Source organism: Clarias gariepinus, chromosome 18, assembly GCF_024256425.1.
Source record: "Clarias gariepinus isolate MV-2021 ecotype Netherlands chromosome 18, CGAR_prim_01v2, whole genome shotgun sequence".
Classification (NCBI taxonomy): Eukaryota; Metazoa; Chordata; class Actinopteri; order Siluriformes; family Clariidae; genus Clarias; species Clarias gariepinus.
This window is the reverse complement of record NC_071117.1, coordinates 948087-969920: the sequence shown is the minus strand read 5'-3', so window position 1 is coordinate 969920 and position 21834 is coordinate 948087. Positions and strand designations below refer to the sequence as shown.

Genomic DNA, 21834 nt, shown 5'->3' with positions numbered 1-21834 from the left:
GTATCTCCATCGTGTAAAAGTTGTATAGTTTAAGTGCTTCTGTTTACACTGTTTGCTAACTTCGGGACAGTCGCGCTGGATCTGTTCACGCGCTACTCGCGAGCATCACATTGCGCAATCACCTCATGAGCAATAGTGATTAGTTAAATGGCGCTACTTTAGATTAGTTTAATTTACACGGTGTGAATAACAGTAGAATATTACATTTAGTGATTGTTGTGGTTTTCAGCGAATGTAAATAACAGTATATTTGTGACTATTAGCTTTTTGCATTTCTACAGTTTTTTTTATAGTCCACTACAAAGTTAACTTGTAATTTACTGTGGTTTTACTTATTTATACATAGTTTTATTATACAAAATTACATTATTTTAGCTGTTTATATCTTTACAACTGAATAGATCAGTGTATTTTTTTAACTATATATATATATATTTATACTGTATATATTTTATACTACATTTCATTTAAGGTTTAAAATGTCAAAATTAAAGATTATTAAACTCTATATGTGGCTTTTGCATTTTTAAAAGTTTATTTTTATACATAAATAATACCCTGATTTATGTTTTTTTATAGTTATAAGCAAAATATCAAATTTAAGAACTGGTTAGGTTTTATCCGATTAATCAATTAATCGAAAACATAATCGCCCAACTAATCGATTATCAAAATAATCGTTAGTTGCAGCCCTAAACTACAGAGTCACTGATTTTCCCTGAACCTGATGGTGATAAGAATAAAGAGCACCTGTACCTTGGAAAGCAGGGGTGATGGTGGTGACCATCTTCAGACGGCCATTGAACTGGTAACAGATTCCATTCAGATATGAGTCTCCATCACACTCATGTGTGAAACTTGGACTGCAACTCTACATCATCAACAAAATAAAAATTAGAAAGTATACTTTAAACAGTTTGGTTTAATTTTTTCAAAACAACACTGTGCATTTACATGGCCCTTCTTTAAGAGGAGCATGACAGGAGCACTAATTAAACACAATGATCTAATGAATCGCTCATAGAAAGTTGAATCTGAAAAATGTAGTTCCTTAACCTTACTAGCCATGCCAGGACTTTTTTTGAATTGCATAGAATTTGATTGATTCACAGTTACACAGCCAGTTGAAGATCAGTTACAAGATCAGCTGGTGTACCAGAGGTTATAGGAAGGAATTAGCTTAGCAATATACTTATTTCGATTAGTTTACAATTCACTTACAAGTCTTTTTAACAGTGGAGCCATGCTGGCTTAGTGAGATCTTGAGTAAGAAAAAGGTTGCAACCCAAAGTGGAACAGGCTGAGAGCTCATGCACACTGTGCACCCATACCTAATATTCAAACCTAAGGTTGTTGATCTCAGGACCATGGCTAAATTCCATAGGGACATCTGGGACTGCTGTCCCCTCCGCTGTACCAAGAAATTGCTAAACCCAGTGGTACTGGACAATGTTACTTAGTTTTTATGGGTAACCTCGTGAATAGATCAGAGAGTAAGAAAAGTCTTGGTCCAGGTCCTAAAGAGCCTGAAGAGATCCTAAAAGCCGGCACTAATCTCCACATGCTTTGTACAGTCTATTATTGTCCCTGTCTTCAAACTGTCCGTCACAATGACTATCACCCTGTAGCCCAGACCTCAGTGCTTTAAGAAGGTGGTCAAAGACTTCATCTCCTCCTCACCTGACACACTGGAGGGACATATTTTGCAGATCATCCAATTCACCCAACAGAATTTGCCATCACTTACCTTGTGCACACACCCCTGAGCCAGAGGGAGAATTATTTAAAAATCCTGTCTGTATACTACTGGTCAGCATTTAACACATGGATGGGCAAAAGTGTCTAATGACATTTAGGTATTTGGCAGGAGCTCTAACTAGGTTACTAACTAAGTGCCATCAGTTAAACATCATTTTTTTCTGGAACAAGGTCAGAAGGATAGTAAAGGCCCTTAGCCATCTGAAGAACGGAATTTTCTCTCTGTTGCAGTCAAGTGCTTCCGCTTCCTGAAGGCCAACACAGAGAGGAAAAGCTTCTTCCCACAGGATATTCCGGCCCTCAACACAGACAAAACCTTGGACTGATCGTTTGACTCACCCACAAACTATACATTAATGATGATACACATTTGTTTTGTTGGTAATTTACCTGAAGAAAGAGCCTCTCTTATGTACAGTTAAACCTTGGTTTGTGACTATAATGCATTCTGGAAGCTGGCTCGTACTGTATATTAAAACACTCCCAAAAGAAATAATGAAAACGCATACATTACTTGTTCCACAACTGAAAAATATTTATATAAAGGGTAATTCATACAAAATCTAAAGTAAAAATAACACAAATTAACTGGCACTTGACCTTTGAAAAAAGTACAAATAAATCACAACAGATAAGTGTTTTCATTGTGTGTGTGCGTGCTGTGTGTGCGTGTGTGAAGCTAAGGTAAAAGGAAAAGAAAATACTCCCTCCCCCCTCCCTTCTGTCATCTTGGATGACTTTCTCACACACACACACACACACACACACACACACACACAAAATAAAATAAAATATGTTTTTGTGATTTAATAAATGGTACAAGCACGCATAAAAGGATGACTTTCACACATGGTGTGGGGGATGTTTTCTTGGCACACTTTAGGCCCCTTAGTGCCAATTGGGCATGGTTTAAATGCCACGGGCTACCTGAGCATTGTTTCTGACCATGGCCATCCCTTTATGACCACCATGTACCCATCCTCTGATGGCTACTTCCAGCAGGATAATGCACCATGTCACAAAGCTCCAATCATTTCATATTGGTTTCTTGAACATGACAATGAGTTCACTGTACTAAAATGGCCCCCACAGTCACCAGATCTCAACCCAATAGAGCATCTTTGGGATGTGGTGGAACGGGAGCTTCGTGCCCTGGATGTGCATCCCACAAATCTCCATCAACTGCGAGATGCTGTCCTATCAATATGGGCCAACATTTCTAAAGAATGCTTTTAGCACCTTGTTGAATCAAAGCCACGTAGAATTAAGGCAGTTCTGAAGGCGAAAGGGGGTCAAACACCGTATTAGTGTGGTGTTCCTAATAATCCTTTAGGTGAGTGTGTATATTTTTACACTATTTGCACATCTGATTTGTACTTAATTTATAAATATGTATTTTGTATACAAATATAAATATAAATGTACTTATGTTTCTGTACATTATACCCTATACATTTTATACTTAGTGTAAATGTTATTTTAATGCAAATTTTATTTTTAGACTTTATGTTTAGATTTACTTAAATTCATATTTGTACTTTACTTTGGTTGAGAAAGTTGTAAAAAGCATTTCAGTGCAAATATTAAAGTGTTAAACTCACAGTGAGTGTGGCTGATGGAGACGTCCCCACTGTCATGGACATCCCAAAGAACCTGATCGCCTTTGAGTCTGAGGAACAGTACAGTCTGGTTATGAGTTATGAGTTATGAGTGTGTGTGTGTGTGTGTGTGTGTGTGTGTGTGTGTGTGTGTGTGTGTGTGTGTGTGTGTGTGTCTTTACCTGGCTGATAAAAAGAGCTGCAGTTATTCTTCTCCACTGTGCAACTGTAAAGAGCTCCTGAACTGTTTGTGCCTAGTGGAGCGCTGACGATAATTCTAACAGACAAACAGCACATAAACACAACACTCTGATTCACAGCAGATCATCACTGCACACTGCATGTAGCTTTTTTTGGGTGTAGCTGACAGAAATATAAAATCCCTGTTGTGTCTGTTTGCATGGACCATCAGTCAAACACTGTTTGGAAGAAGATTTATTAATTTATTTATTTTAAATGGAGGGTGGGGGTTTAGTCCAAGTACTGAAGTGTATTTACAATATACAGACTGCAGGAAGAAGGAGAGAAGTTCAGGTTGAGACAGATTTAGATAAAAGTGAACCTAGCTACATGAATACTGCAGTAAATACTCACTGTTTCATCTCATCAGACTGATACTGCAGCACTCGGTATCCAAACAACTCCTCTTTATTTCCTGAGAATGTCTCTGGGTTCGACACGTCAACATTAAACCCATCAGAGAGTGAGACACCTGAGAGACAGAGGCATTGAATCAGGATATAGTTGCAGGTAACAGGATGAACATGAGTGTGATATGGCTTTTATACAACTATTTATTATTAACACATTAGAATTAGTTTCTTTATTTAACCAGTTATTTTCTTCACCCACGCGTATCCTTGCGCACCAGTAGGAATTAACTAACTGCGACTGGTGGAGCTGGTGACTGAGAGTTAGTGAGTAACAGTTAGTGTAATTACCAGGGGGTGGGAGTAGTGTTACACATGGAGGCGGTGGACAGTCCTGACAAACTATATTTCCACTTATTCCACTTTAGAATACACCTTGACCAGAGGTTACAGATATGTTACAGCATAAAGGCATAAAGGCCATTTAGAACGATTTGGCAGCGAATATTAAGGAGACAGCGTGGTGTTTAAAATAGCAGAATATTATCAGTTGTTTGTTTTTACCAATAGTGCTTTCTTCACTGGTTTTATATGTGTTTGTAATTAACAATTGTAGAACATGTGTGATGCAGAGTGATGCATATAGTTAAATGTCCCAGTGCTGTTAGCGTGTATTATAATCACTCAATGAATGCCTCTCATATAACTTAGAACGAACTGTCGTATAATTTGAATTTAACTGTATGAAAGTGCATTTGACTGTACACGTGCAACTTTACAGTCCAAATATAAAAGGATTTTGCTGTTATTAAGAAAATACCACCTTTACGAACTATTTTACAATAAAACAAAGTGAAACTAAGATAAGGTGAGAAATACAACTCAATTTCTGGGAATTAGATTGCATTTGGCATGTAAAGTAAAAGAAAAGAAACTGAGACATTTCATAACTTAATGCGCAAACTGAGCACATTTTAAATTTGATGCCAGCTGCAGGTCTCACAAAAGTTGGGACCATGTTTATGATGTAGCCAGTAACCAGTTGAGTATTTGTACTATTTTCACTGGCTTAAGAGGTTAAGTTTTTTCCTGTTTCTAATGCTGGTTTATGACTCGTAGGAAGATATACCTATTGGCATTAAGCGGCATCAGGAAATTGAGAGCACCTGAGCGCAATTAGTGATTGAGACACACAATGTGGCTTGTGGCTATTGTTTTTGTTTTGTTGAATCGCCTGATCTATTCGCTTTTTGTATAGTTGCAAATCATAATCTAAATATGTGTTTGTCACTAGAGAAGTAAGTGTGTGTGTGTGTGTGTGTGGCGGTAGCAGAAAGCTTACTATAGTCTAAGAGTTTCACTTAGAAGGTAAGAGTTTATTTTTGGGTATTTCCTTTTTTTTTTTAGAAAGTAGGAAATCTTTTAAAAAGATGCCTTTGCGGCCTGAGCGTTTTTGCATTCCCCCCCTTCAGACAGTATTTTTTTTTGGAATTTTTTGGAATTTTTCAGCTCGACAGGGCAGTATGGGCAGAAAGCCATAAAACTTAACCAAACATTAAAGAAACCACAACTTTGGTTTCACAGTAACAATAAAATGAAATATAAACAGTGATAAAGGTTAACAATTTCTCACCAAGAAAGAGCAGCAGGATGAGCAGCTCCATTTCTGCATAAACACCAGACTCTCCACACTGCCTCTGCTCACTGCCTCCCCTCCTCCTCCTGACTAAGCACAGGGAAACAACATCACCAGGGAATTCACTGCCAGACCAGTCGAAAAGTACAGTGGAACCTGGGATTGCGAGTGACGCGGTTTGCGAGTGTCCACAAGATGAGAAAAGATTTTTAATAAATTCTGACTTTGAAAACGAAGTCTTGGTTTATGAGCACCAAGTATCATGTATCACGCAGGCGCTTTTTGTTTTGACGCCGAGCGTCACGTGATCACAACTAAGACAACGGTTTTTCCTCTCTCTTGCACTGCAGAATTGTGGGTAATCATCTCCGCTGCCGGGTCTTAGTGCTAATCTCTTACTGGTATAATCAAAATCCGTGCGCGCGTGTGACCACACGTGTGTGTGTGTGTGTGTGTGTGTGTGTGTAAAACATATTTTATTTAGTGTTTGTAAGCGTGTGTGTACAGCGTGTGTGTACTGTTTATTATAACATACGTGTGCGCATGTAAAACAAAAGAAATTCTCATTAGAGGTTAAAGATCCATTTTCTCTGTATCAGCCTGCAGTTTGTGTGCGTGCGCATCATTTGACAACATACCCCTACACACACACACCTCCTCCTCTTGTCGTCACACATACACTGAAAAAAATGAATCTGAGATGTTGTAAATGTAGCATAATTAAATCTGTGTATTCAACAATAAATAATCAAGTTTGTATGTTTACATAAATATATCTAAGTCAGAACTAAATCTGCATTTGTTAAGAACACAAGACAATGTGCATTTTTCCCCTAACATATATTTTTTACGTAATCCCTGACAATCTTTTTAAGTGCACACACACAACAAGCAATAATCTTGTTCATTTTACTCTGTTTAAATAAAACTGCCTCCCCATGGAAAAAGCCTGGGAAACCCCGTATTAAATTAAAAGTGGACCAAAGCCTCACTGCGGTAGGAAACAACTCTTTGGAGCGTTATGTTCACCTCGTGTGTAAAAAGTTTTAACGGGTTGTTTTTTCTACCCAAGCGCTGGGTTTCCTCTGTTGGGTCATTTTTCTGGGTTATTTACAGAGAGTTGGGTAGTTTTTGTGTAACCCAGCTGCTGGGTTGAAGTTTGATTGGCTCCTCCCCCAAAGTTCACCGGTGGATTCAGTGGCTGTCAGTCAGAGCTTCGTGTCTCTCTTGAGCTCCCACACCGCTGATGACGGTTCATTTAAGGGAAAATGACGTTAAATACAAGGTCTGTATACACATGTTCACTCACCTAAGTCACATATGACTGAAATATTATTACTATATGTGAGATTTATTACTGTTACCGTGTTAAGGTTACACTTAAACTTTCAGGCTGGTCTGAGGTAAGATAATTTAGCTGCTATAGTTAGCCAAAGAACCCCAGCTGTGTGTGAAAGAAACGGATAAGATGTCTGAGCTTTTTATCTTTCTCTGTAGAATGTGTGCAGGGTGACGAAGATGCTGAAGTGATGAATGAACGCTAAACCGTTAACTGTAGCACTAGCATGACACAGGCATTTAGTTAGGTTACTAGCGTTAGCAAACACATTAAGATTAGAACTTTATTAATCTCACTGCTTGAGGGAATAAAATGCTGGGGTGTTACAAAACCCTGACCCTCTCACAGATATACACACCTGCTAACCTCCCGTTTTTCACTAGTTAGTAATTTACTCCGCGGTCAAATTTCTCCCGAGGTACAACAATATTTTACACCTTTCCCCCTTTGATAAGTATGCAAATGTATCACCAGTAATTGCATGTAAGCTAACCAGGTAGCCCTCTTTAACCAAAGTTGCCTGTGACTCCGGCTAAATTAACTAGTCAGCGCGCCAACTACAGGAGAAAGTACCACAGCTGAACAGGTAACTACTAGATGAAAGTATTAATATTTGGGTGACTGTGCCAGTAAAACTGGCTATGACATTTTTTTCGGTAATTAGCTTAAAATCAACGCAGACCACAAGATCAACTAGTCTGACATATAAAAAGACTTTATCCTAAAAGCCATGCACAGGAAAACAACATCACCAGGGAATTCACTGCCAGACCAGTGAAACCTCGGATTGTGAGTAACGCGGTTTGCGAGTGTTCTGCTATTTTAATAAATTTAGGAAAGAAGAAGAAAAGATTTTTAATAAATTTTGACTCGTAAAATGACCAAGTCTTAGTTTACGAGCACCGAGTATCATGTATCACGCGTGCGCTTCTTGTTTTGACGCCGAGCGTCACGTGATCACAACTGAGCTAACGTTTTTTCTTTCTCTTTTGCTACGGAATTGTGACTGACCCCTACTGGGTCTTAGTGCTCGTCTCTCACTGGTATAATCAACATCCGTGTACTGTTTACTATAACACTGTGACCACGTGTGTGTGTGTGTGTGTGTGTGTGTAAAACATATTTTATTTTGTGTTTATAAGCGCATATGTACTATGTATTATAACATACACGTGTGCGCATGTAAAGCAAAAGAAAGTCTGATTAGAGGTTAAAGACCCATTTTCTCTGTATCAGCCTGCAATTTCTGTGTGTGCGCATCATTTGACACCATACTCCTACTTACACACACCTCCTCCTCTTGCCGTCACACTGGAGTCTCTGCTTGCACTCTACACTAAATATACGTTCACATTATAGATTATGTGACTGCGACCATACCAACTGTTATCTCCCCTCTCCTGTTTTCTTTCCCACTCTCTTTCTTCCCTCTCTCCATCTCACGTTACATGTCTCTCCTGAGCTTCCAGTGATTTAGTCCCCCTCTGCCCTCTGGACCTGTCTGACTCATCCTTGTGTCTCTCTTCTGGTTGGAGATGTCACATGGATGCCCAGTGTGATCTGTCTGGGATGCGTTTGGTGGCTGGGGACCGTTTCACGTTATCATGAAGACTGATGCAATCAGCTGTTCTCTGAGGACTTGTGACTTCAGTCAGTCGATAGTTCAGGACTGGAGTTTCCTACAGTCTATCTGTGACCCCAATAATAACCACACCTCCTGGTGTACTGAACTTCCAGCCTCCTAACACACAGTATGAGTGCAGATCAATTCCTGCTATCCGTTATAACCCAGATGAGGATGGTTCATCTAAAGGTTTCTTCCTACTGCCATCTTGGGGTATTTTTCCTTGCCTCTATCGCTCTGGGCTTGTTAATCAGAGAGTACAGTATATGACCATTTTGATTCACACACATTCACATTTTATACAAATTTAAATAATTCTTTTGATTGTGTAAAGCTGCTTTGCGACAAAGTCAATTGTTAAAAGCGCTATACAAATAAAATTGTATTGAATTGAATTTATTTAAAGTCTGTATTATTAAAGAGGCGTAGTGGAGGGGTCCCCCCTAAATTTTTTTTGGGGGGTGGGCTGTGACATTAACCCTCTGGGGGCTGCTAACGCATATATGCATCTTCCCTGATGACGCCAATAAGAACTTAAATTACACTTTCAGTTTTGATCGTACAGACAAGATCTATATAATAATCGAATCTGTAAAGTGTCTACTTTTTATTTGTATGCACACATGTTAAAAATAAAACTTTGTGCATTAATAAAATAAAGAAAACAAACCGGGTGCGCTGTCTGTCTCTTTGATCTGTGTGAACTGCAGGGAGAAACACGTCATTAAAATGAACTGAAACTCAACAAATACTCCACAGAGAGACAGAAAATACATATCTATAGAAAGCTTGAACTGTATACTTTTACATTAACCAATTCAACTCGGAAACAAATAATCTGTTTTTATGTAATCCGTGTGAAAGTAAGGAGTGGTACAGATTCTCCTGTATCGGCTCATTACAGCTAATGTGATCCCGCCTCCCCGTGTGCGCGCTGTTCATATAGAAATGAACTGAGGTGAGCCAGGTAATCATGTACTCGCCCCCATGGCATACAACAACAAGCTTCATCATAGAGTTACTTTGCATGTTTGAATGATAGCACGCTACACGGGTGAAGAAGCACTTCAACTGGTTCTGAACAGCGATGAAGAATGTACTTTCTCATGAGAGAAAGAGCAAGACTCAGACGAGGAACGTCTGTATTTTGAACAACATCTGGACTCAACGGAGGATGTAATTCCTGACGAGTAAGTCTTTTATTCTCACCATCATTGCTCTATATTTTATATGTACATTTGGAAAAATACTAAATGCCAGCCAGAATAAAATTGGTTAAAATATGAAATATGTACGCTACTTACAAGACCGCAATAAAATCTGATTACGATCTGTTACAAAGTTTGATTTACACACACACACACACACACACGTTTTGTCATGTTCTGGTAATTACAAAGAGCAGTTTCAATTTTCATTTTTGTTTAGGACTGTGGCTGCATCATCGGCGTCGTGCACAAGAAAGAAACGCAAGTGTCGTTTAGTTTCGAGTCCGCTGAAGAACCACGAGTAACACATTCAGTATATCATAGATGTTAGTTAACTATAACTATATTATATAAGTATATATATATATATATATATATATATATATATATATATATATTTTTTTATAATATTATAATATAATAATATTATTGTATTTTATATATATATAAATATATAATATCTCATAGTAAACTGTAGTGTATTGTAGAAAAAATGTAGTACAGTATTGGTATTTTTTTGCACAGTTTTGCCCTGATTGAGTCTTCTGTACACAGAGCCATGTTTCATGTGTAACTTCCACATCAGTATATATGTTTATCTGTGTCCCCTCTTTCCTCAGTCCCTGTACATTTTCTCAGCACTATGTGAGAGATTAGTAATACATAGAGTATAAGAGTAGACTTAAACCTTACACCTGTATTATCTTCCTGATTACAGGTGTTGTTTTTTTGGCACTGTTCTTACACTTTTATATTTTAACATGTAATTTATGTGTAATTTGTGATAACAGCTATATTTTCTATTAGTGTGACTGCAGTAATGCTGCTAAAAAGTCAACTTTAATTGTTTAGGCCTAATAAACTGTTAAACTGAACTCGCAAGTGAATCTCAAGTTTTTTTGTGTCAAACACATTCTCAAATAACCTAAACACTGAAAATATATACCTTATTTTGTCCTCAGACTCTTTCTTGTAACTCTCCTCTCTCAGTCACATACCTGTCTGATGGCTCATTATGCAGATCAGTATGCAGGACTTTGTCTTCTCAGGTGTGAATCACTGCATTAGTAATGATAGTCCACGCCTTCTCGCATAGACCCTTTACACTCAAAAAGTGACTAAAAAAATGTTAATCACTATATTGTTTTCTGTGAGCAAGTAAAAAAGATCAATTTCACATCATTTTGAAGCAAAATCACTAGTCCACCAGCCCAGTTCTCAAAAAGTCTTGTGAACAAATGTTCTGTATGAGTTTCATGGCCTTATTTAAGCTACGTTTATTTTCACAAAACTTATTAACCATGCATAATTTTTTTTTCCTAGAAAAATGCAAACACATACATTCATTTTGGTCACGTATTATTGTAGAACAGTTTGGGCTGATTACAAGAAAAATACAGGTTGGTCAAAAATATACAGTATTATAAGTACCTGAAAAAAGCACAAATATCAGAGCATGTCCAAACATCTCAAGGGCCCCAAAATCACCTCTGACCTCAGAGGGTTAATGCTGTGGCAAGCAGACCTTGTGGGCAGCTGGCTTGCCATTCAGCATGACATTGTGGCGCACACAGTATAAAGAGGAGCAAGATAAGAGCTTAGAGGATGTGAGTGAGCAGGGCAGCCGAGCGCAGAAGGCTCCCGGCTCACAATATGGGACGTGCCCTTCACGTGCCTCACAGTATGATATTGGTCATGGTGACATGGCTCTCCGCAAAGAGTGCGAGGAATGGAACAGGGGTTTACAGGCGTACCAATGTCCATTGTAAGAAGAAACCCCAGACTGAGCATCACTGAAGGGTGGAAGACAAATACGGGTGATTTCTCATGAAATCTTGGTGGTAAATTTTTAAAAATGCTTAAATTAAATTTAGTTTTTTAGACATTAGCAACAAGGGCTCCGTTCTACGTACGTCACTAACTCAGTTAGCTGGATTTGATTGTTGTGGATTTGTCCTGATCTTGGATTGTTTCGTTCTTCGTTGCGCATCTCGCATTTGCTGTCATAACAACATATCCATGAGCTTGAACCTGCTCGGGAGCAGCTTTATTTAATGTCAACAGGATTTAGGCTCCTGACGGGTTATGATTGGTTGAAATGGCGAGGTCACATCTGATTGGTTAAAGAGCACGACTGACGCAGACTGACTCACGTGGAAGAAGTATCTTGCATATATACAGTATATATACACATAATCGCTATCAAATATCATATTAGAAGATAAATTCATAGGTTTATTATTATCAAATATGATATTACTATTATAATAAACCCTCGGCATAAGACAGCCGTCAAGACCATTAATAATAATTTTTGTATAATGTTTATTTTGTAACACATTTTTTTTTCAGGAGTTTGTCATGAATATGCAAATAAATATTTATATATAATAATAATAAATATTTTTTTATAATGAAAAGTTGGGCGAAACTAATCTTATTATAAAATAAACAATATAAAAGTATACATGTATTTAAAAAAAATATATATTTCTATTTTTTCATATACAACATATTTATTTTTATATTTCTTATTTTATTTTATTGTCTCATGTAATTTGTAAACCATTAACCTATGAATTTATGTTCTAATATAATATTTGATAGCGATTATGTAGGGGGGGCAATCCATGGCAGGGGGGATTTCAGCGGATAACATGTGTTGCAAAAAAAGTTGAGCCGCTCTTTTGCTATTTCGTCAACCAATCAAAGGGCTTGTGATCAGTGTTTCTACTGTCGATGCATATCATCTTTTAAACCAACGCACGAGCGCGCAATAATTCTAGACAACTCAATCCAGCTCTACTAATCATCAACAACAGGTGAGCTCGAAGAACCAACTTAGCCAGATTGTAATTAGCACGATGATCTCATCTTAGATGTGTCAGTTTATCTCGGATGTGTCAAGCAACGTACGAAGAACGGACCCAAGGTCTGAAGTATTTGTAAACATCAATTTAAAAACTTTTACTTCGTACTTTTACTTTAATAACTTTTTTAACATAATCTCCTACATAATGTCCTCCTCATCCTGGATACTGCCAAACCTAAAACCCCTTGTACATTCCTCACAGTTTTGCTGAGAGCTATTTCACCATAAACACCATCATACTGTGGGGCAGGTGCCATATTGTGAGCTGAGAGTCCTCCGAGCTTGACTATTCGGAAAAAGGCCCAAAACTACGGCATAATACAATGACAAAGAAACAAACATTTACGAGCAAACAACATGTACAAGACACCCACAAACATAAACAAAGGTCTATTTATGCACCGATAACTAATGTGCTAACTAAGTACAAGTAAGTGCACTTCTACATATGACCAAAATGCAATTTGGGGGTGCATGGCGCTCTCTAAGAGTTACTCCTAACACATGGTAGGTCCTGCTACAAGTATAGAAGGAGGTCTCTCAATTAATTTGAAGCTTGGTGACATCCAGGGCCCTTTAGCCAGACATGCAACTATTGTCTAAGTCATGCTTTATGTCATGTTGGGCAAGATGGAGCAACATAATTAACAGGAATTCCATGCAGTGACACTGAAAGATCACAGCTAACAGTTTGCATTTGCTCAACAGATCAAGAACACATGTCAGAGGCGGCTACTCCTGAAGGAATGCAATACTGATGGACTAGGTTGTGCTGGAGCATTTTGTTGTCAACAGGACTTGGTTTAGGACCATTTGGTGGTGCACTGCTGATAAAAATGTAAAATAAGTCAATTATCACTAAACCCAGCTTTCCAACAGGCATTTCGTACTGATAGATTATACCAAGTGACGCGGGACACTCAAAATCAAACAGACAACCCAACTGAAGGTCTCAAAGAACTATCAAGACTGCTCACAATAGGTTCTAACCTACAGTATTTATTTAGCCAAGCATTTTTGTAGATAGATTAGCCTTAGGTAAAGGAGCAGATCTGGGGGACTCATGGTATGTTTAGATGCTGTCTTCCCCCATGTTTGTTGACGGTGGACTGGTTGCTTTACATCCCAGTTCCCTCTCATGTCTATGTTTCCTTCTAAGTCTCATTCAGTTATGATATCAGCACATTCTGAAGAGGACCTACTCTGCTTGCCTACGACTGGGAAGTGGCCTGGGCTAGAATGTGTTCTGTAGATTTAGACTGACCAGCAAGAATTGAAATGAAACTGCGGATGAGACGTACAAAATGTTTTAAACAAGATGTTTTTTCTCAATGTAAACAAATTGCATATTTAATAAGAACATTTTCAGCATATTTTTTCACATGAAAACTACCTTATTACATATAATTAATAACCTCATAAACATACAAAAATGCAGAGCCCTAAAGTAAAACAATATGTACTGTATATTAGCCTTAATTTTTCTGGCGTTACTATGGCAACAATCCCTATGGTTCTAACCTCGCTATTGCTCCGTATGCTACAGCATTCACTGGCAACAGGTCTATTAACCTAGCATAATAGTGCATAGTAGGGGTGGGTGATATACTGGTATACACGGTTAGCCGGTAGAAATTTGTCAAACAATAGAGATTTTGGTCTATCGTCTTATTCGCGGTTGAGATCACGTGACATTGCTGGTTATATCGCCCACCCCTAGTGCATAGCTAAACTTTTTCACATTATCTTCATTGTGAATTAGGGCTGGGCGATATGGCTAAAAACTGTATCACGATATCAGTGTTTCATATCGGTCGATATCGATAATTATTGATATTTTTATGACCCATTTAAAATAAGGACCAGGAGAAAAATATATTACATTTAAACATTTTTATTGTAAACTAACCTTTCTCTGATCATAGTCCTCTCAGTTATTAAGAGAGAAATGTCAATAACCATGGAAAACTCAAATAATTAAAATGTAAACATAAGTCTAAAGTCACAATGAACAGTTAATTATCTCTTAACATTTAAGGTGCAAAATGAAATAAAATGTAAGAAATGCTCAATAAAGTGTAATAAAATAAGTGCATTTTCTGTTTTTGAAGAGAAATCCAGCAGACCTCCGGATCCACCGGAAGCGGACCAGAAGACTAGCAGTTAGCCCTTGTAGCGTGGACGGTAAATCCAAATGCGGAAATAGCGCGAACAGGCAGGATAACCACGCGAGTCATTGTAAGAACTCTCTAACGCCGAGAACAAGAGTTTACACAATTATACCCTATGTTGCGGGAGAGAGGTTGATTTTACAGCAGCTGTTTACGGGAGTTTAGTCCAGTGCGGGCAATGCTTTGTGGGTAATGCAGTCCAATGTACGTGAAAGCGAAAATGTGAGATGAGCTGGAATATAGAGCCTGAACCTGTTTTCTTAGTAGTTTTTGGTTTGATTTAAGTACGGAATCCACCCGGAAGTTTGTAATATCGCCTGACAACGCAGAAAATAAAAGAATAGACATGCATCGACTCGTTTGTCTTTCCCATCGCTGCATGAGCATGAATTAACGGGCTGTTGCGCTGCCGCAAGAAACGACAAAATAAAGCGGAGAAGCTAACACCACGTTCTAGCAACACACACTCAATCAGGAATTGGACCCAAAATTACATAAGATCCGGTGAAGCGACGGAAACGGCATGGGCGGACTCAATGACTGAGCGATGTGAAGCGCCATCTTGTTTCCTTTTATACTTCCTGAATTGCGACCATACTACTTCAGGGTCCTAGTGCCGGTTGCGGAGCGAGTGCGCATGACAGCAACCAAACTAGCTTCGTGACCTCTGTTTTCTTCCGGCAAAGAATAAAAATTATCGAACGTATTATCGAACACATTTTTTATTGATATTGATCACGTGTCTATCACGATACATATCATTATCGTTTTATCGCCCAGCCCTATTGTGAATCTGTTTATATATACAGTGGGGGAAATAAGTATTTGATCCCCGACCAACCAACAATAATATACTAAACAAACATACCGTGTGCCTTCCAATTAGGATTCAGGAGACATTAAGAGATACATTTTAAACAACACTTTTCTTTATCTTGCACTCTTAACACACTGGCAAACTCATGTCTTTTCTGTGTACAAAAAGCAAATAAAAAAACACATGACTGATCAGTGCAACTCATCTTCTCCTGTAGGTGGCACAATGTCCATATTATCATATAAATCAAATGAACAATTCCAAATACGAAGTTAAATATTACACACCATTTATAACAAACAAAAGGTATTTTAAAATGTGACCAAAAATATTCAGAACAAAAATACTCTTTATCTGTGACAGCTACATTATCTATTGAAACCAATGGTGGGCCAAACTATCTATGGTCCCACCAATAGGGAATAAGATGATGTTGGGCCAACCCCTGATGCCAACATGGGTCCAATGCATGCACTGCTGTTTGCCCAACTTTCACCTGATGTCGAAGCATTGACAAAAGGTTACCAAAATTTTGCTGACGTTGGGCCAACAAAGCAGTGCTCTCTGGGATTAGGTCATGAAGCCATTATCAACAAGTGTACAAAAACAAAGCACCACCCTCTAAAACAAACAAAGAAATGAGAGGAAATGTTATGGGGAACCCTGCCAAGAGACCTATAGCCATATTAAAAGGAATTGCAGGAACAACTGCCAAATACTGGACACATACTGGACACGCCCATCATGTGGACACAATCTCTGGTATTCTTCACATATCTGGGCCATGGGGTAAGAGGAAAAGGTGGGAACACTTTCACACAAAACACAAACATCCAGCTTCACCTCAATCACCCCAACCTATGTAGCAAAACAGACTCATGCTATGGATCTGCTTCTCTTCAGTTGGGACTGGGGCTCTGGACAGGATAAAGAGAAACATGGATCACTTTAAATACTATTCACTTTGAGTACAAAACCCGACCAAAACCATACCAAAGAGAAACAGGGTCGCAGGCTAGACACTCAATTTAGGGAATGTGATAGATTTAAAACAATATTGTTAACAAAAAATATAATGTACCTAGTATGATATATGAACTAACAATATACTAATATACTAATCTTAACCAAGTAGAAAACTGTAGCGTAACCAAGGGATGACCCGTACACACAAAGCTAGAAATAAAAAACTTAATGGAAAAGTGCAGAAAGTACATTGGAAAGATTTGGCAAACTAAGATTAACAGAATCACTTTCAGTTCCATTTTTTTCCAGACACAGAGCACAGATGGCCAGATTACCTTTTATTAAAGCTAAGAAACAAAGGGATCAATAATCAATTATCAAATCCATTACTATCTCTTACTACTACAACTAACACTATCACTCTACACTCACCTAAAGGATTATTAGGAACACCATATTAATATGGTGTTTGACCCCCTTTCGCCTTCAGAACTGCCTTAATTCTACGTGGTATTGATTCAACAAGGTGCTGAAAGCATTCTTTAGAAATGTCGGCCCATATTGATAGGATAGCATCTTGCAGTTGATGGAGATTTGTGGGATGGACATCCAGGGCACGAAGCTCCCGTTCCACCACATCCCAAAGATGCTCTATTGGGTTGAGATCTGGTGACTGTGGGGGCCATTTTAGTACAGTGAACTCATTGTCATGTTTAAGAAACCAATTTGAAATGATTGGAGCTTTGTGACATGGTGCATTATCCTGCTGGAAGTAGCCATCAGAGGATGGGTACATGGTGGTCATAAAGGGATGGACATGGTCAGAAACACTGCTCAGGTAGCCCGTGGCATTTAAACGATGCCCAATTGGCACTAAGGAGCCTAAAGTGTGCCAAGAAAACATCCCCCACACCATTACACCACCACCACCAGCCTGCACAGTGGTAACAAGGCATGATGGATCCATGTTCTCATTCTGTTTACCGCAAGGTTGTGCGTGTTGTGGCTTCACAAATGCTTTGCTGCATACCTCGGTTGTAACGAGTGGTTATTTCAGTCAAAGTTGCTCTTCCATCACCTTGAATCAGTCGGCCCATTCTCCTCTGACCTCTAGCATCAACAAGGCATTTTCGTCCACAGGACTGCCGCATACTGGATGTTTTTTTCCTTTTTACACCATTCTTTGTAAACCCTAAAAATGGTTGTGCGGGATAATCCCAGTAACTGAGCAGATTGTGAAATACTCAGACCGGCCCGTCTGGCACCAACCACCATGCCACGCTCAAAATTGCTTAAATCACCTTTCTGTCCCATTCTGACACTCAGTTTGGAGTTCAGGAGATTGTCTTGAGCAGGACCACACCCCTAAATGCAGTGAAGCAACTGCCATGTGATTGGTTGATTAGATAATTGCATTAATAAAAAAAATTTAACAGGTGTTCCTAATAATCCTTCAGATGAGTGTATATTACACTACATAACCAAAATGTGATGAGTGATGGTTGTGTCTATAATTAACAATCCATATATGCATACATATACAATGGGGGAAATAAGTATTTGATAAAGATAAACAAATAAAGATTTTAATGATCAGTCTTTTAAATTCGGAAAAATTAATAATAATAATAATAATAATAATAATAATAATTAAAATAATACAATCTAATTTAATCAAGATTTGACAACATTAATCGTATTGATCCTAACCCTAATTAAGCATACTAAGGCATACAGTTGAGACATGACTGTCAGAAAAGTAATAGGAAAATTTAAAAAGAAAATTTAAAAACTTTTTTTTGTCTGTGAGAATGCAACCATTTCGAGCACGGGAGCCAATACCTGGACAGATTGCAGAGGTGGTCTCAAGAACGTTTCTTGCGTTCCCGAGCACGGAAGGCGAGACATGTGCACGCACTCAAAAGAGGAAGTGACCTCATTAGTGTTTGACTAAAAAAAAATGTGGCTGCTAAAGAATCTCTGTGAGGTAATGCAGATGAAAACATCCAAAGACAATCCGACACTACTCATAGAAACTCTGATATTTACCGAAGTATCCGTAGGTACGTTATATTACTTTATATTTTTTGTTAATTATTTTAATGCATTTATTTTTGGGGGGGGGGGGGGCTGTGAAAAGAATAATTTGAGTTTCCTTTATTTCTTATGGGAAAACTTAATTTGGTTTACAAGTGTTTTGGAAAACGAACCTCTTCCGGAACGAATTATGCTCGTAATCCAAGGTTCCACTGTATACATGATGATCCTCTCACATTAGCTCACAACAAAGTTAACTATCGAATGTCTGCTTACTTTAAGGACCCAGAAAAATCCCCTGACCAAAACAGTAGAATGTAATGAACTAAAGTGCTGTGCTGATGTAGCTATTAGGGTTACAAATACTTTACTCTTTACTCATTAATTTATGTGTAACCTTTATGTTTTTACTCCAACACATCTTATAAAACAGACACTTATAAAAACTGAGATGCTGATGATCCACCTAAGTTTCACACACAACATCGGGTTATCTGTAATTGCTGTGACAAACTTTAAATGTTAAAAACATTTTATTTGTACAAGCTGTTTATGGTTGCAACTTTCAGCTGATTCATTGTTTTTATACTTTTTTGCAGACAGATACTGGAGGAAACACAGACTGAGACCTCCGACAGTGGCACAAGACCAGCTGACAACAAAAGAAAGAGGAAAAACCTGACATGCAGAAGCAGGAGACTCTTGTTGCCTGGTTGAAATCTCACATTTAGATAAAGGAGCGCTGACTACAGATACAGAGGAAGGAACATCAAGAGATCAAATAGGATGTTGATGCAGATAATGATGACAGACACCCTCTTGCTATACAAGTAGAAGTAAATATAGAAATAAGCTACATTTTAATTTTTTTATTTTTATTGTATTTGGCATCTACTTTTCTTTTACAACACTTACTTGAATAAATTTACTTGAATATTTTTTAATAAAACATTTTATTAATGTTGCGTGAATGCACACACACTCACCCCTTGCTAAACACACACACATACAAACACAAAATAAAAGCTTTAGAGAAGAACCATTGGCTAAGTCACGTTACTCTCGGCATCAAAAGAAGTAGCACATGTGTGACACATGATACTCGAGGATACTCGGTACTCGTTTATCAAGACAAAATTTATTTAATAATTTTGCTTGTCCTGCAGAACGCTCGCAAAGTGTGTTACTTGCTACGCTGATAGATGCGTCAGTAGGCATGTTGTTCAGAGCACCGTTGTTTTTTTCACAAATATAAACACATCCACATTAACAAGTGTCTCATTTAGTTCATAACTTGCGATTTCTTCTTCTCTCTTCTTTTGGACAGAAGACAAACCAACTACCGCCACCTACTGTTTCTGGTTGTGTAAATACGCACGTGTGCCTGGAATCAGAACAGATGTTATAATGTGCACGCAAACCTGCGTTGGGACGAGCAGGGGGAGAAATCATGCTCGGGAACAGAACGGAACAATAGTTCCCAGTAAGAAAACGCCCAAAGATTATAATCACCAAGCACTATTCACTCTCACACGCACATTAAGTATTGGACACCTTATTATTATTAAATTATTCCCTCACACGAGCCTATTTCAGAACAGCAGTTTTTAGAGAAGCGCGTGGTATCAAATGAAGGACTGGAAAATGACAATTATTTAAAAATGCAACTACTATGATTTAATATGTTTGCCAATGTGATATCTTTAATAAGATTTATACACTTTAAGCATATGGTTGTGTAAAAGTACTAACGTACATGACAGTGATTAATGTATTTATAGATAATAATTAGATTATACTTAAGTATGTCTTTATAGTAGTTTATAGCAATGTTTACTGTTATGAATACATGAGTGATATACCATGAATATACTTTTATCACAGCAGTAGTACGCTGGTGTGGTTTTGTCCAAGTCCAGTTAGTAAGTAAGAATCTATACAATGTGTGATTAATGAAGATAAACTTCTCTACTACTGTAGTGTGAATGTGCTACCAGGACACTACAGGGTCAGGACCGTTTGCAGATGCAGAGTGCACTCTCTCTATCCTATAACATGTTTTACTGCCACTGAAACACATCCAGCAGCTGTAATGTGATGCGCGTGTCCGCTGTGTGTCGGACACGCGCACAGAGAGACCGGCGGAGAGAGAACTGTTACTGTATCAGTCCGAACTGAGACTCTGAGAACAAGCCGAGAGATACGGAGCTTTATATTAGAGGACGAGGTTAGACAAAGTCACACAAAGTCACATAAAGATCGCTGTAAGTGTAAGTGAGTAAGGAGGGAATGTATTTACCTTCTGCTGATGAAGATAATGACGATATAAACTAACGCGCGCGGGGATGAAGCGCATTAAAGGCAGAAGAGAAGGAGAGTAAAAGGCGATCCCGCCTCCAGCGTCTGATTGGCTGGGAGGGACCAAACTCCTGTCTCTGATTGGCTGTGACTGTAGTAGAGATAAAATACTGTTTAAAAACAAAGGTCTATTTAAAAGTCTATTTTTATCAGGTTTGGGAATAAACAAGATAATCCAGTTTTATTGTAGTTGAGAGAGAAGCAGGACCTGGAGCACGGCCATAGGAGCACACTGAAACCTCACACACAGAAATAACAGAGATTATGAGGGGTAAGAAAACAACATTTAAGTCAAAGACTCCACAAGGGGTCACGGCAATAGCACAGTGGCCAGACAGATTACAGGACTGACACCAGGTGGAGGGCTCAATGCCCCATCTCTCTCTGATGGTCACAAAAAATTTGTAACCAAAGTACTAGGACAGATGGCTAGGGAAACTAAGCAGATTAAAAAGTGAAAATGAACACACATTACTTAAATTACAGAAATACACACCCTAATAGCGAGGGAGGCTAGGGATCACTAGTTGTAAGCAATGAGAAGACAGAACTGCATCCCGGTGAAGGTACTAAAATGCTTACTGAAAGTGGTCATAGTGTAAGAAAAGAAAAAGCAGGCGTGGCGGATCGTAAGACACTAGCAGTTCGCTCAGGTACTGCGGCGCGAGACCATTTAATGCTTTACATGTCAAGAGTAGTATTTTACCAATACCAATAGTCCAACCTAGAGGTGGTAAAAGCACTAGTTTTTCTGCATCGTTTAGCGACAGTCTATTTCTTATCTTGGCAATATTTCTGAGGTGAAAGAATGCTTTCCTGGTAATATTATCTACATGTGCTTCAAATGAAGGTCTGTAATC

The 21834-nt window shown here is 38.4% G+C and overlaps 1 protein-coding gene across 1 annotated transcript in view; it reads right to left on the bottom strand.

Annotated features, from left to right (window-relative positions):
* The window catches only part of LOC128506942 (integrin alpha-M-like), a 100222-nt gene extending 79245 nt beyond the window's left edge, over positions 1-20977 (bottom strand). The window contains exons 1-6 of the mRNA XM_053477553.1: positions 20916-20977; positions 5580-5672; positions 3951-4068; positions 3539-3633; positions 3360-3427; positions 757-871 (exon numbers count right to left, since the gene is read on the bottom strand). Of these exons, the coding sequence (XP_053333528.1) occupies positions 757-871; positions 3360-3427; positions 3539-3633; positions 3951-4068; positions 5580-5610 (427 nt within the window). The 5' untranslated portion in view covers positions 5611-5672; positions 20916-20977. The remainder of the gene's footprint in view (positions 1-756; positions 872-3359; positions 3428-3538; positions 3634-3950; positions 4069-5579; positions 5673-20915) is intronic.
* Between the last annotated feature and the right edge of the window lie 857 nt (positions 20978-21834).